General features: G+C 43.9%; 1 protein-coding gene across 4 annotated transcripts in view; it reads left to right on the top strand.

Annotated features, from left to right (window-relative positions):
* ASTN2 (astrotactin 2) overlaps positions 1 to 13,645 on the top strand; it is an 879,885-nt gene that overhangs the window by 296,754 nt on the left and 569,486 nt on the right. For all 4 annotated transcript variants that reach the window (XM_045469026.1, XM_045469024.1, XM_045469025.1 and 1 more), the window contains one exon: positions 10,937 to 11,044. In XM_045469026.1, coding sequence (XP_045324982.1) covers positions 10,937 to 11,044 — 108 coding nt within the window. The remainder of the gene's footprint in view (positions 1 to 10,936; positions 11,045 to 13,645) is intronic.

Raw genomic sequence — 13,645 nt, 5'->3', positions numbered from 1 at the left:
GATATGGACCAAAAACTTCAATTAAATACGTCCATACCCTTCGACCTATAAATTTGTCTTTTTACTCTGACGAAAATTCTACACATGGATGCACAAGGATTCTACACTACAAGGATGTGTAGAAAGATTTATCTTTAGGAACATGTGGTGTGATATTATAGTGAAAAATTGGAAACAATATAAAATTCAAACACTAGGGAATGATGAAATGCATGATGATACACTGGTACCATGGAATATATTGCAGACATTAAATGATACTGGAGTCACTACTTAATGACATGGGATAATGTATATGACGTATTTTATGTAGCTTCATTTTAATTTCATAAGCAATCTCTGCTCATTTTCAGGAAAAACAAAGGAAAATAAGAAAGGTCCACAGAAAGAAGAAAATCTCAGTATTCAGAGAAACTCGCTATTAACACTTTGGTGGATATAGGATGTAGATAATGTACAGATGAAGATATTGGTATACACATAAAGCTTGGTATAGATTAGATATGTGCATATACACACATGTGTGATATATATGATTTATATAATAGCAAAAGTGCTAAGCATATAGCTGGATCCCAATATGTATTTCTGACATACACGAATGAATCAATTTAAGCTTAGATATTTTTAAACAAAACTCACAAGATGTACTTATGTTATAAGACCATAAAATCTAGTTGTGAAAACATATGCATAATGCATAGTTAAAAACTAGAAAGGAGGAAAACCTGTTGGGAGGGAGAGTATTGTCTTGATTATTATTTTCTTCTTTGTGCCTTCCAATTTTTGTTTTCTAATTTTCTACAATATATAGACATTGACTTCATAATCCAAAAAAAAGTCCTAATTTTGTAACACATGTGTTATAAGGAATGACTGAAGGTGTTAGGAATATCTGACTTGGAAGGAAAGATTATAAGTGGGCACACGTGCCATTTTCAGGCAGCTGAAGTGCCATCATGTGGGTATGTAGAATAGCTAGAACCTGTGATTCCAAAAGGCTAGGCAGAGTCTAGAGGGTGGGAATTGCAGGGAACTTGATTCTTGGCCAACCTCATGGACCGGAATCTGATCTCTTATTGTTACAGCTTCTGGACCTGCCCCTGTATTCTCATCTCTGTTCCGCCATTTATGAGCCATGTGACCTTGAACAAGTCACTAGTGGTGTCTCTGACCCACAGTCTCTTCATATTGCAAGTGGGCGTGGCAGTACCTATCTCATCCATTATTGTGGGGGTCAAAGGAGCTGCCATTGCTGGGAAGCTAGTCAAGGTGCTAAGCGTTCTGTGATATTTGCTAGATGTCAATGCCTTTTCCAGGCATACAGCATGTTAGTAACAGGATAGACTTAGGACCTGGGTCTCTGAACATCCAGGTCACCTTTCCATTGCCTAGGGATGCCATATGGTGACAAGTGGGAAGGAGTGTGGATATTTTTGTAGCACTGGACAAGGGGAGTGTTCTGGTTACCTCCTTCTGCACAGCACACCACTCTAAACTTAGTGCCTTAAGATAACAACCACCCTATGCTCATGGATTCTAGGAGTCAGGAATTCATAAATGACAAAAGGAAGATAGACGGGTTGTCCAAGCTCCACAGTGACTGGAACTCAGCTGGAAATACTCCAGCATCTGTATATGATTCAGGTGTCCGGGGGTGGGGGGAGAAAGCATCTGGAAGTTTCTTCTCCCGCATATTTGCCACCTGGACTGGGGTATCTTGGCAGCCGGGGTCAGCTGAGACTGTTGATGGCACCACTGTGTGTGGCACCTTCATGTGGCCAAGACCTCTCAGGGAGCAGTGGCAGGTTTCCAAGAGGGAATACGCATCTGAGAGTCAATGTTTCAAGAAAGCCAGGCAGAAGCTGCATGGCCTTTGATAACCCATTTCCAGAGATTATGCACCCATTCCTAGAGAAGTTGTGTCACTTCCTCTGCAGCCTCTTTATTAAAAAGACATCCCTGAGGTGACCCAGATTCAAGGGGAGGGAAAGCAGTCCCCACCTTTGATAGGGGGTGGCAAAGGTCACATTGCCAAAGAAAGTGTGGGGCGGAACATTGTGCTACAGCCATGTCTGCAAGATGCAGCCTCCCACAGGGAACAACGGGATATTCCAGAAGACAAAGCTTTCCTTTCATGAGATGCTGAGATAAGCTTAGTTGCAAAGCTTCTCTCCCACATAGGTAGTTCTTTGGGCCACAATTTGGTCACAAGTTGAGATAGCACCATTCTTGAGGTGGGAAGATTACCCCTGGGATGACGACCATATCACACTCAAGTTCAAGTGAGGAATGGGCATAAACTGCGGCATTAAGACAATTTATTTTTTAAAAAAAGTAACTTTTATTAAGTGTTTTTTAAAAATTACCAAGCATTAGATATTCGTGGAAGGAAAATCTTAAAATGCAGATGAACAATAAGAAAAACATTTTACATACCCCAAATCTTAACTACTCAGAGAATAACCACTGAAGTACCTTAATATATTTCTTACAATATCTTTTTATGCATATGTGTATGTATATACATATATTCATATGCTTTAGAGGGTATGTATTTTTAAAACAGAATAGGGTCGTTTTACACTGAGAGTTTTGCAATATGCTTTTTAAAATTTATTTTATAACTCTAGATCATAAACATCTCAGATTGACTTTTATTTTCTTCTGTATTTTTTAAAATAAAATATGTTCATTTTTTATTACAGTCAGTGGAATTCACAGCAAATATGAGCAAGTGTGTATAAATGCACGAGTGGAATCTTTCTTTGCCTTCTTCTCTATATGTTTTTTCACCCAACAATATATCATGGAGAGGTTTGTATGTCACTAAACATACATTTATGTCACTGTATTTAATGGTCTCATGAAAGTCTATTTTAAGGACATGCCATCATTTTTGTTTAACTCCCTCCCCTAAATGGTCCTCTAGTAGGTCATTTTCATTTTTTCCTGAAATTATTAACTATCAGGTTTAATTATAGTTTATTACAAAGACTTTTTTAACCATAATGATCTATTTAAAAAATTCAACATGAGGGTCCCTGGGTGGCTCAGTTGGTTGAGTTTCTGACTTCAGCTCAGGTCATGATCTCACAGTTTGTGAGTTCGAGCCCCATGTCAGGTTCTGTGCTGACAGCTTGGAGCCTGGAGCCTGCTTTGCATTCTGTGTCTCCCTTTCTCTCTGCTCCTCCCCTGCTCACACGGTGTCTCTCTCTCAAAAATAAACAAAGGTTAAAAAAATTTTTTTAAGTAAATAAAAATTTAACATGAATCTCAGGAGTGCTGCAGAGTCTGTTTTCCTGGGGATCAGGTAAATCAGGGTTTGAACTCAGGTCCTGCTACTCATTGGCTGTGTAACTACAGATAAGGAGCTCAGTCTGTCTCTGCCTCTGTTTGCACATCAGGAGGAATAGGGATAGCTGTCGTCACCTCTGGGCAAAGTTCCTGGCCTATAGCGGTGACCGGTGACCAGTAGCAACTGTGGTCAGAGCCTGTCCAGGTGCTAGATGCCTATGAACATCTGTGTTTAGCCCTGGAGCTCAGAGCAGCTGTGAGTTGTGTGGTTTGGGGAAGGAGGCATGCATGGCAAGTTTTAGCCACTTTTGTCCTTTTCCAGCAACTGGCACCATTTGTATTCCCCAAATGGTTGGGGGTCAGATGGGTCTGCACATTCCCAAGCTACATATTTCTCTATCTGGTGCAGTTCTGGACAATCTAAAAATGCAATATCGCTGTCACCAGCTCCAGGAAGACATGGGGCCTGAATAATTTAACATGTCACCACCATCCATCATGATACCAAGAGCGCAGGAGATAGAGTGCAGAGGGGTGGGCCGGCCAGAGGCTGGCACGGCAGGTTTGTGGAGGAGCAGCACAGTCAGAGAAGGCAGATTTGCAAAGAAGAGCAAGGAGTTAATTCTCATAGACCCAGCAAAGATCATTGATCTTGCTCTAGACTTTCCCATAATAAGATTCACAGATTGCTCAGATGCCCTGATTTGCCCCAGAGCACACCTAGGGTAGGTCCTTTGCGGGTCATCAAGTCTCTTTGCCCTCCTGAAAGCCTCTAAATACCTCTGAACATCTTCGGTTATTTATCAGTGAAATTGAGATGATTCTTATGTAGAAAGTCTAGCATCATGCCTGGAATATCTTAATTGCTTCCTCACCAGAAAGTGAACTCTAGGAATTCAGGAAGTTTTTGTCTGCTGCCTTCTCTGTTTTATCCTGACTGCCCAAATAGTGTTTGGCACAGAGCAGGTGCTTGGGCAATAACTGCTAAATGAATGAATGCATAAAGGAATGAGTGTCGTGATTACTTGAGGTGGCCCAAGGGGTCTCCTCAGGACTCAGAATGCCTGAGCTTAGCACCAGGCAAGATGGCTTTGTAAGTCCTCCCTCTGTGTCCTGACTTGCCTCCTCCCTGTCAGAGGGCCTCTTTGTTTTGGCATTTTTTTTTTGGTTAAAGCTCACATAACATAAAATCAACCATTAACTATTTTAAAGTGCATAATTCATTGTCACCTAGCACACAAGTTTGTGCAACCGTCACCTGCGTGGAGTTCCAAGACCTTTCCATTACCCCAGAAAGAAACCTCATATTCCCTGGCAATCACTCCCTATTCCTCTCCTCTGTCTGCCCAGCCCAGGCAACCACTGTTTTCTGTGTCTCTAGATTTACTAATTTTGGATGTTTTATATAAATAGAATTATATAGTATATGACCTTTTATGTCTGGCTTCTTTCCCTTAGCAGAACATTGGCAAGGTCCATCCATGTGGTAGCAGGCATGAGCATCCATTTATGGTTGAATAATATCCCATTGTAAGGATAGACCACATTTTGTTTGCCCATTCATCAGTTGATGGACATTTGTGTTGTTTCTACCTTTTGACTAGTGTAAATATTGCTGTATCAACATTCATGTGCACGTATTTATTTGAATACCCTATCTTCAGTTCTTTTGGGAAATGCCTTGGGGCAGAATTGCTGGGCCATGTGGTAATTTGGGGGTTAGCTTTTTTTTTTAATTTTTTTTTTTTTTTGAGCGAGAGAGAGAGAAAGCACATGAGCAGGAAAAGGGCAGAGAAAGGGAGATAGAGGATGTGAAGCGGGCTCTGTGCTTACCGCATAGAGCCCAGTGTGGACCTAGAACTCATGAACCATGAGATCATGAACTGGGCTGAAATAGGACATTTAACCAACCAGGCACCCAGACACCCCTGGCTTAGGTTCTTAAGGAACAGTCAAACTTTTTTCCACAGTGGCTACACCATTTGACATTCTCACCATTTCTCTACATCCTCTCCAACACTGGTTATTTTCTGATTATTTTGATTATGGCCAACCTACTGGATATGAAATGGTATCTCATTGTGGCTTTGATTTGCATTTCCCTAGTGACTAATAATGACTCATCTTTTCATGAGAACAGAGAGTTTTTGAATCCGACAAAGTAAGGTTCAAATATGGCAGTTCTGCCATTTGTAAATTTTGTGATCTCCGATAAGCAACATTGAGAATCTGAATGTTGGCATGCCCCTCAATAAAATTGAGGTGATTCTTCCCTCTCGGGCCTCTTGTGAAGTGTAGATGGGCTACTGCATATAAAGTGCCCAGAGCAGTGCTTATCTCACTAGAGAATGTGCTTAGCTCGTCTTCTTCAGGCTGTATTCCAGACCCTTCAGGACCAGAGGAACCAGGGGCCCATGAGACAAGGACAAAGAAGCTGCTGGGTCTTCTCTTCTCTTGCCAGTCTCAGGCCATTCTCCCTTTTTCTCAGCCCTTAAATGGAAATACTTGAATACTCCTGTGTAATTATTGGCTGCACTTTACTTCACTAAATCACCAATTTCATACTAAAATGTTAGCAGAGGGGACCCTTTTCTATCCATCTGAATCATTTCCAAGTCAGTCTGTAATTGGCCTGTGTCCCCTTCAGATTATATGGACACTCAGAGGCTATATGACTTGGGTGTCTGCCACCTCCATAGGATGTCACAGTAGACAGGGAGTTAGTACTCCCACCCATTGGCACTTCCTGTTCTTCTGTTAAACTCAGGCAAGTATTGAATAAATGAGGAATGTGCCCTCCCCCTCACTTCTTTGGTCTTTATGCTGTTTACATACATTATGTCATTTCCCTCAAAATGAGCCTGTGAGCTGAGAGTTTATTATCCCCCCCTTTCAAAGATGAATTCAGAGAGGTTAGGTACCTCGCCCAACCTCACACAGCTAATAAGTAAGACCTCAGATCAGACCTCCTGCCTGACTCCAGTACCCTGGTGTCTTTCTACAAAAGTCCATTACCTCTCCTGGCTCATGGATGAAACCAGTGTAGAAGCCTACTAGACTCTAAGTGCTTGAGGGCACAGACAATGGTTATTATCTTTTAATGGGACCTGAGCTACATCATTTTTCATTCAATTCACATTGAAATAAAAAAAAGATTCAACACCTTAGTGGGGTCTGTGACTTACTCATCTCTCTCTTGTACTCGGATCCTGGCCCTTAATTATGCTTAGTAATATCTGTTTTCTAATGCCTCCAGAAGTGTGCGCTCTGATATAGTGGGCACTTAAAATGCAGCTAGTCTGTATTGAGATATGCTGTAAGCATAAAATAGACACTGGATTATTAAAACTTATCATGAAAAAATATATAAAATATGTCAGTAATAATCTTATGTTAATTACATATTAAAATCACAAGATTTTTTAACATACTGCATTAAACACAACATATTCTGAAAATGAATTTAACCTGTTTGTTTTTCCCTTTCTAAAATGGCTGCTAGGACACTTAAAATGACATATGCACCTTACATTATATTTCTGTTGGACAGGTTGGTGGAGAGAAAACCTCTCTGATCTTCAGCTTCTACTTTGGGAATGGTAGCTTGGTACCTACAGGAAGGAGGTGAGGTCAGAGGTGTGGGAGTGGGGAGGGACTGGAGAAGACTTTGTGGTAGTCAGGGGTGTGATCTCCATGTGCTTGGGCATGTGGAACGGTGGAGCATCACTAGGATCTAGTGAAGCCTGAATGGAGTCTTACCAAGAGCACAAGTTCAGTGGTCCGTTGGAGAGGAGTGGCGAGAAGCAGCAAATGCTCCCTGGCATTGGGGGAGGTAACACACCTGCTAACCTTCTCAGGTCAAATCGTCAAGCTTTGCCACTTCTCTGCCTCTGTGTACACACACATGCACACTCTCGCAGGCGCACACGCGCGCGCACACACACACACACACGAGCATAGTTTCCCAGGTTATTTTAGCCATGAGGCCAGCTTTGCCGGTAGACAGACCTGATTCAGTCTCAGCTCCCTCACTTACTATCTGCCATCAGCTCTCTGAAACATGGTTCATTCACCAGTAAGACAAGGTTCATAATGCCTTCCTTACAGGTATGGCAGTGGACGTTACATGAGCTATCTGCTCATATTTTATTGTATGCTGGCATAGAGACTAAAGGAATAGACTTTGCAGTCACTGCCTGGATTTGCATTGTGGTTCTGCTACTGACAAGCTGTGTGACCCTGGGCCAATTACTTACTTCCCTTGTGCCTTCATTTCCTCATCCATTAAAAAGGGAATGAAAGTAGCAACCTACCTCCTAGAGTTATCGGTACAGGTAAAGGGTTAAAACAATGCCTGGCAGAGACAGTGCTATGTAATAGTTAGCTTATTATTATTATTATTATTATTATTATTATTATTATTATTGTATTAGAATTGTCTGGCGACTTTCTCTCACACCTGCTAGACTGTCCCAATAGAGAAAGAACTGACTCCTGTCTGTCATGGTCACCATGGCAGGAACATAATAGGTCATTTGTTTGGGAGAGGAAGGAAAATGAGAGAGGAAAATGCGAGAGAGAGAAGAAGGGAGGGAGGGAGGATTTGGCTGTAAAGCTTTAAGTAGGGGATAAGGTAGAGAATTGAAGGAAATATGGAGGTAGATTCCTGACAGGACAGACTCCTCCCTTTTTTTCTGCTGCCCCAGACACAGCAGGAAGTATGACAGATGCTTCCTGCACATAAAGCAACTATTTTATCCCATGCCTTCATTTTCCTTTTGGCCAAGAATTATGTGTAGATGACCGAAAGCCTTCCTTTCCTTTTCCTTTTCCTTTTCCTTTTCCTTTTCCTTTTCCTTTTCCTTTTCCTTTTCCTTTCCTTTCTTTCCTTCTTTCTTTCTTTCCTTCCTTCCTTCCCTTTTTTTTCCCCTCCCTCCCTTTTTCCCTCTTCCCTTTTTCTGTAACAGGAAAATATTTCAGTGACAATGTGAAAACTGACTTTTGGACACCTCTGCTCTTCCACTGCTTCCAGAGTGTCCACAGGGCCATGCCGTCTCCTTTTCAAAGGAGAGCCTTTAAGTGAGGGACTGTGTCTAGCACAGTCTGGGGTCTCCTGCTGTCTCCAGGCCCTATCCTTAATTGCTGGGAAAATGGTGATGTTTACACTAAGAGACAGGGACAAGGCCAAAGATACATTTGAGGACAAAGATCAGACATTGTTGTCGCCTATACTTTTCCCATCCATTACAACATGCTGTCTCAGGGGAGGCAGAGGGCAGGTATTAATCTTTCCATTTTCCAGAGCATTAATTTGGGAAGGGCGTGTCACAAATGGCTGTAAATTTGAACTTGGCCTCGGTTACACGTGGGTACCAAGTCCTACTTCACTCATTATTAGCAAATCACTTTTGTCTTCTGAACCTTGGTTGCCTCATCTGTAAAATGGGCTGATATCAATATACCTCCCTCCAAGGAGTACTGTGAGTTTGGAATAGGAAGGCGTATGTGAAGCTCCTACCACAGTACTTGGTGCCTTGATGCTTTAAGGACCGTCTGCCTTCCCTAAGGTTCCCTCTTGAGTTGTTTCCAGGAAAGCAGTTTGCATCTAGAAAGCTCACATGTGGAGCCGGACAGACGAGCCTTGAATCTGAATCCTCATACTCATCAGCTGTGTGACCTCTGGCACCTAAGTAACTTTGCCCACACAGGTCCTTGTGCCTTTCATGATCTATTTTGTTAATTACACTTTCCTTACGAGAATTTCATGATGAGGATTACATAGGCAGTAACATACAGACATCTAGGCACGAAGCAGATCATTCCGCATGTTGCTGGAATGGATGAATGCATGCACAGTAACCATATTGTAGATAGAGTGTCTCAAGCAGGGTTTCCATATACCGAATGCCATTTCAGGTGCCCTATAGAGGAAATGACATAGGAAACTCTCTCTTGAGTTGAGCAGTGTTTCCCTCTGATGTATATTTTTCTGTTCCTCGCGTAAGATATTCAAACAGGTAATAGGTTTGTTTGTAGGGCACTTGACTTAACAGTTACAAAATATTTGTAGTGAAAAGCGGTCTCCCACTATCCCTAACCTTCACCCTCTTCTCCATCCAGGACAGCCACTTCTACTAGGTTTTTGAGTCTCCTCCAGAGACAGTCTATCGATGTCAGTGTCTGAAGCTTCTGTACCTGAGGCAGTTTCCCCAAACAAAGGCCCTTTGCTCCCCTGCCCGCCCCCGTGCCCCCAACACTCTCTGCAGCTCTCCCCTGACTGTATCCTCTCTGGGCACAGAGTTTACTAATGCTTTAATCCCTCTCTTCACGCACTCTGTGCTTTTTTGTTAGTGATTACATATGTGTGTGTGTGTGTGTGTGTGTGTGTGTGTGTGTGTGTGTATAGCACAGAGAAAATAAAAATTATCTGTATTCCTCCCTGCACAATTAACTGCTCCTAGTATTTTGGCATATATCCCTCTGGTTCTTTATCACTTTTGGAATCCACTGTTCATAGCATGTGAATGCCTCGCCCATCGGCCTTCCTGTTCCTGAGTGTGTCCCTAAACAGCCCTTGCTCCCCTGTCTTCCTCTGTATCCTCAGTGTCCCCTGCCTCACCCAGACCCTTGTCGCCTCTCGCAAAGGGATCACTGAGCCTTGCACCTGCTTGCCCTCTGCGGCACCCACTCTGAGGCCTCTGTGGTATCTGTCGTGGCATGTGCAGCTGATGAACTCCTCCTCTTGCTCTGGAACCTTCCGTGACGCCCATAGGAAGGCCCCTGGTCCTCAATGTGGCCCTCAGGGACTTCCACTGTGTGGCTCCAGTGATCCTTCCAGTCAGTACTCCGATCAGCATGGCCTCCACCCGCCCCGCTTCCTGTCCCCAGGGATGCTCAGGCTCTTCCCTTTACCTGCAACTCCATTTTCTGCCACTGAAGCCCCATTCATCCTTTCAGCCCTGACTTAAAATCCCCCTTCCTCCATAAAACCTTCCCAGGTCCTCCGTGTGGGGATGGATTGCTCTCCCCCATGTTCTCAGCATCTCATTGTGTGGAAAAACATAACCATGAATTAGGTTAAAGGCTCCTTAGGATCCCATTTATCTCGTTGACTAGCTTACGATCCCCTGGCTGGCACGGACTGGGCCGTATCTATCTTTGGATCTCCAGTGTCTCACTCTTGGCCTGGCATCTAGTAAGCACTTGCTTGAAATGTGTATGAAATTAAGTTACCCGAAGTGTTTTTTTAGAGGCAGGCTCATCATATGAAGCAAAAACATAGCTGTCAGTTAGTACCCACCACAGACCAGATATTTTATATATTATATCTCCTTTAATCTTCAAAGCAACCCTACAAGGTCAGTAGTAACTGTCCCCGTTTGGTTAAGAAACAACCCAGGGCTCAGAGAGGGGAGGTGTCCCTCAAGGTCACACAGCTTGTGGCTACCACATCATGGTTAGAACCCAGATCTGCCTCGCTGCAGAGCCCAAACTCCTTCCATAAATCATGCCAGCTTCTGGGTCACTTGGGATTTTACAGAAAGAAGTCTGGCGATGGGGTTGCTGATCTTTGGGTCGGATGAGGGATTTAACAAGCTCCAGGAGGCCTCTATGACTAATGGATTGTTGTTCCTTTCAGGGGGAATCAGCTTTGGGAGAACCAAGGGGACTTCAGGTTCAGAGGCAGATGACGAAACACAGCTGACGTTCTACACGGAGCAGTACCGGAGTCGCCGCCGCAGCAAAGGTAAGGGAGTCCTTGGGAAGGTTCCGGAAGGTTCCAGAACTAGCGTGTGCAGGACGTATGCCTGGGAAGCAGACTTTGTGCTCAGGCACAAACCTCGGCTTTTCTTCAACCTTGTCCTGATCTGGTTAATGCAGCCTGGCATCCGAAACCCTGGCTACACCAGTGATGGTCCTTGTATAGCTTCTTTATTTGCTCTCTGTCCTACGTCATTCCCCAAAGGATTTGGGGAAGAATTTTGTTTTTAAGTTCGTGCAGTTAAAAAAAAAAATCCAGCACAGGAAATGAAATAACGAAGGGAATCAGATTGAAAGCAAAATAAGAATAAAGAAAATGATTCAAACCCAGGTTAGATCGATGCAAGGTGATCTATGCCATCCTGTGTTGTGTAGTTCTTAGAAGGAGCTGGCAATTTAATGTAGAGATTTAGCAATCAAAGTCCAGAAGGAAACATACTCAGCAATAAAATGTGCAGGGTCTATGGGCTAGAACCATTTGTTCAGGAAATTCTCTTTACCTGACAACCAGGACCAGAGAGAAAGTTCTGTAGTTGGTTCCTATACAGAGGACTCCTTTTGACTATCTGGACTATGTCTTCAACAGATGAAATCCGTATTGATGCATCATTATTTCTCTCAGTGACACTAAAGGTAAGGAGACGTCAGATGCAGAAGCGGCACTCCAGAAAGGGCGACAACCTTGGTGCTGAGGTCCACTGTTCTTTGAATGGTTACACATACTCCTGAGGGGAGAATAGAGCGTATTTCACCCGTGAATGTAATTCCTCATCCCTGAGTGTTTTCTTTTTTTTTTTTTTATTTTTTTTTATTATATGAAATTTATTGTCAAATTGGTTTCCATACAACACCCAGTGCTCATCCCAAAAGGTGCCCTCCTCAATACCCCTCACCCACCCTCTCCTCCCTCCCACCCCCCATCAACCCTCAGTTTGTTCTCAGTTTTTTTTTTTAATTATATGAAATTTATTGTCAAATTGGTTTCCATACAACACCCAGTGCTCATCCTAAAAGGTGCCCTCCTCAATACCCATCACCCACCCTCTCCTCCCTCCCACCCCCCATCAACCCTCAGTTTGTTCTCAGTTTTTAACAGTCTCTTATGCTTTGGCTCTCTCCCACTCTAACCTCTTTTTTTCCTGAGTGTTTTCTAATGATGGGGAAATAGCAAGTTCACGGTTGCAATCTTGGAAGAGAACAGAGGGGCATAGGCCTGTAATCCATGCTTGTGATTAAGGAGCGATCCAGGGGCTTGGACCAGGCCCAGGAAGAAGCAGGGGTCCTCTGGCAACTAATCAAGGCATGTGGCCCTCTCACCTCTGCACCAAAGTGGGCTGAAGAAGGACCCAGGGTAGGGAAGAGGGAAAGAATCTCTGTCGTGAAACAGTTTGCGTGCATTCCACACATGCATGGTGGACATTCAAAGATCATGGGTCATGTAGCTTCTCTGGGCAAATTTTGCTCTTAGGCAGGTTATCTACCTTCCCTATACCTCAGTTTTCTCATCTGTGAAATGGCCTTCATAGACCTAGAGATGAATTTTGGTTAAGTTACAGAAAAAAATTTGTCATGGCACCTGCTAAGGTAGACATTAGTAATGTGAGTTCAGCCCTCATTGTTGGTTTCCTTATGTCCCGTACCCTGGCACCTTTCATTGAACAGGCCCTGTGTGGGGAGTATCTCTTCTGACACATCAGCTTGGAAGGTTTCTCAGCCTTGGAATAATCAGGCCTGCCCCTCACCCCTTCCCGAGCCTTGGCTCACGGTATCTTGCTGTGTTGAGGATTTTGGAGTTGGTGATGGATGATATTCTTGACCCGTCTTCTCCCCCCCCCCAGTCCAGCAGCCAGAACGAGGGCTGAGGAAGTTGGTGGGTCTCCTCTGCAGGACTGGTAAACTGCAGGTCTCCTCTGCTGTTTACAACTAACTGGAAAAACATCCATCACAGAGCACGCCCCTTGTAAATCGGAGTTAAACTTTAAAAAGAAAAGCAAATGTGAGCCACCGGATTGGAGATAAACAGTTTGGCCCAATGCCTCCATGTACTGCGGAAGGCCAGGCTGTGTTTCCAGGGTGGGGAGGACACGGCTGGGATGCATCCTCTCCTACCTTCCTTCCCGGCCTCTCCTGCCAGCGGACGGCTGCCACTCCGTCCCTCTGCGTGTCCACAGATGGCGAGCCCTTCTCCCTCTGCCTCTGGCTTCCACTGTGTCTTCCTCGTCCTTCTCAGTGTCCTGGGCTGGCTTGCTTGCCTGCTTGTTTAATTTCTGTTTCTCTTTTCTTGTTCTCCCCTTTTCCTCTCTTCTTCCCTCCTTCGTGTCTCCAGGCTTCCTTCTCTTCATCCCTCCGTCTTTCCTTTGTTCTCTTCTATTTTCTCTGTTTCTTCTTCTCTCCTTATTATCTCTTCCTCTCTTGCCCCTTTCCCCACCACTCTCTCCCCTCTCTTCTCCAGCTGTTTCCTGGGGGATTCTTCCTTCCTTCTTTCTTCCCCCTTTCCTCTATCCCGCACTTCTTATCTCTTTTCCTCCTTTCCTCCCTCCCTTCCCAGGACCCCGGGATCATGACCTGAGCTGAAATCAAGACTCTG

The sequence above is a fragment of the Leopardus geoffroyi genome, chromosome D4 (assembly GCF_018350155.1).
Source record: "Leopardus geoffroyi isolate Oge1 chromosome D4, O.geoffroyi_Oge1_pat1.0, whole genome shotgun sequence".
Taxonomy (NCBI): Eukaryota; Metazoa; Chordata; class Mammalia; order Carnivora; family Felidae; genus Leopardus; species Leopardus geoffroyi.
This window is presented reverse-complemented; position numbering and strand designations above follow the sequence as displayed.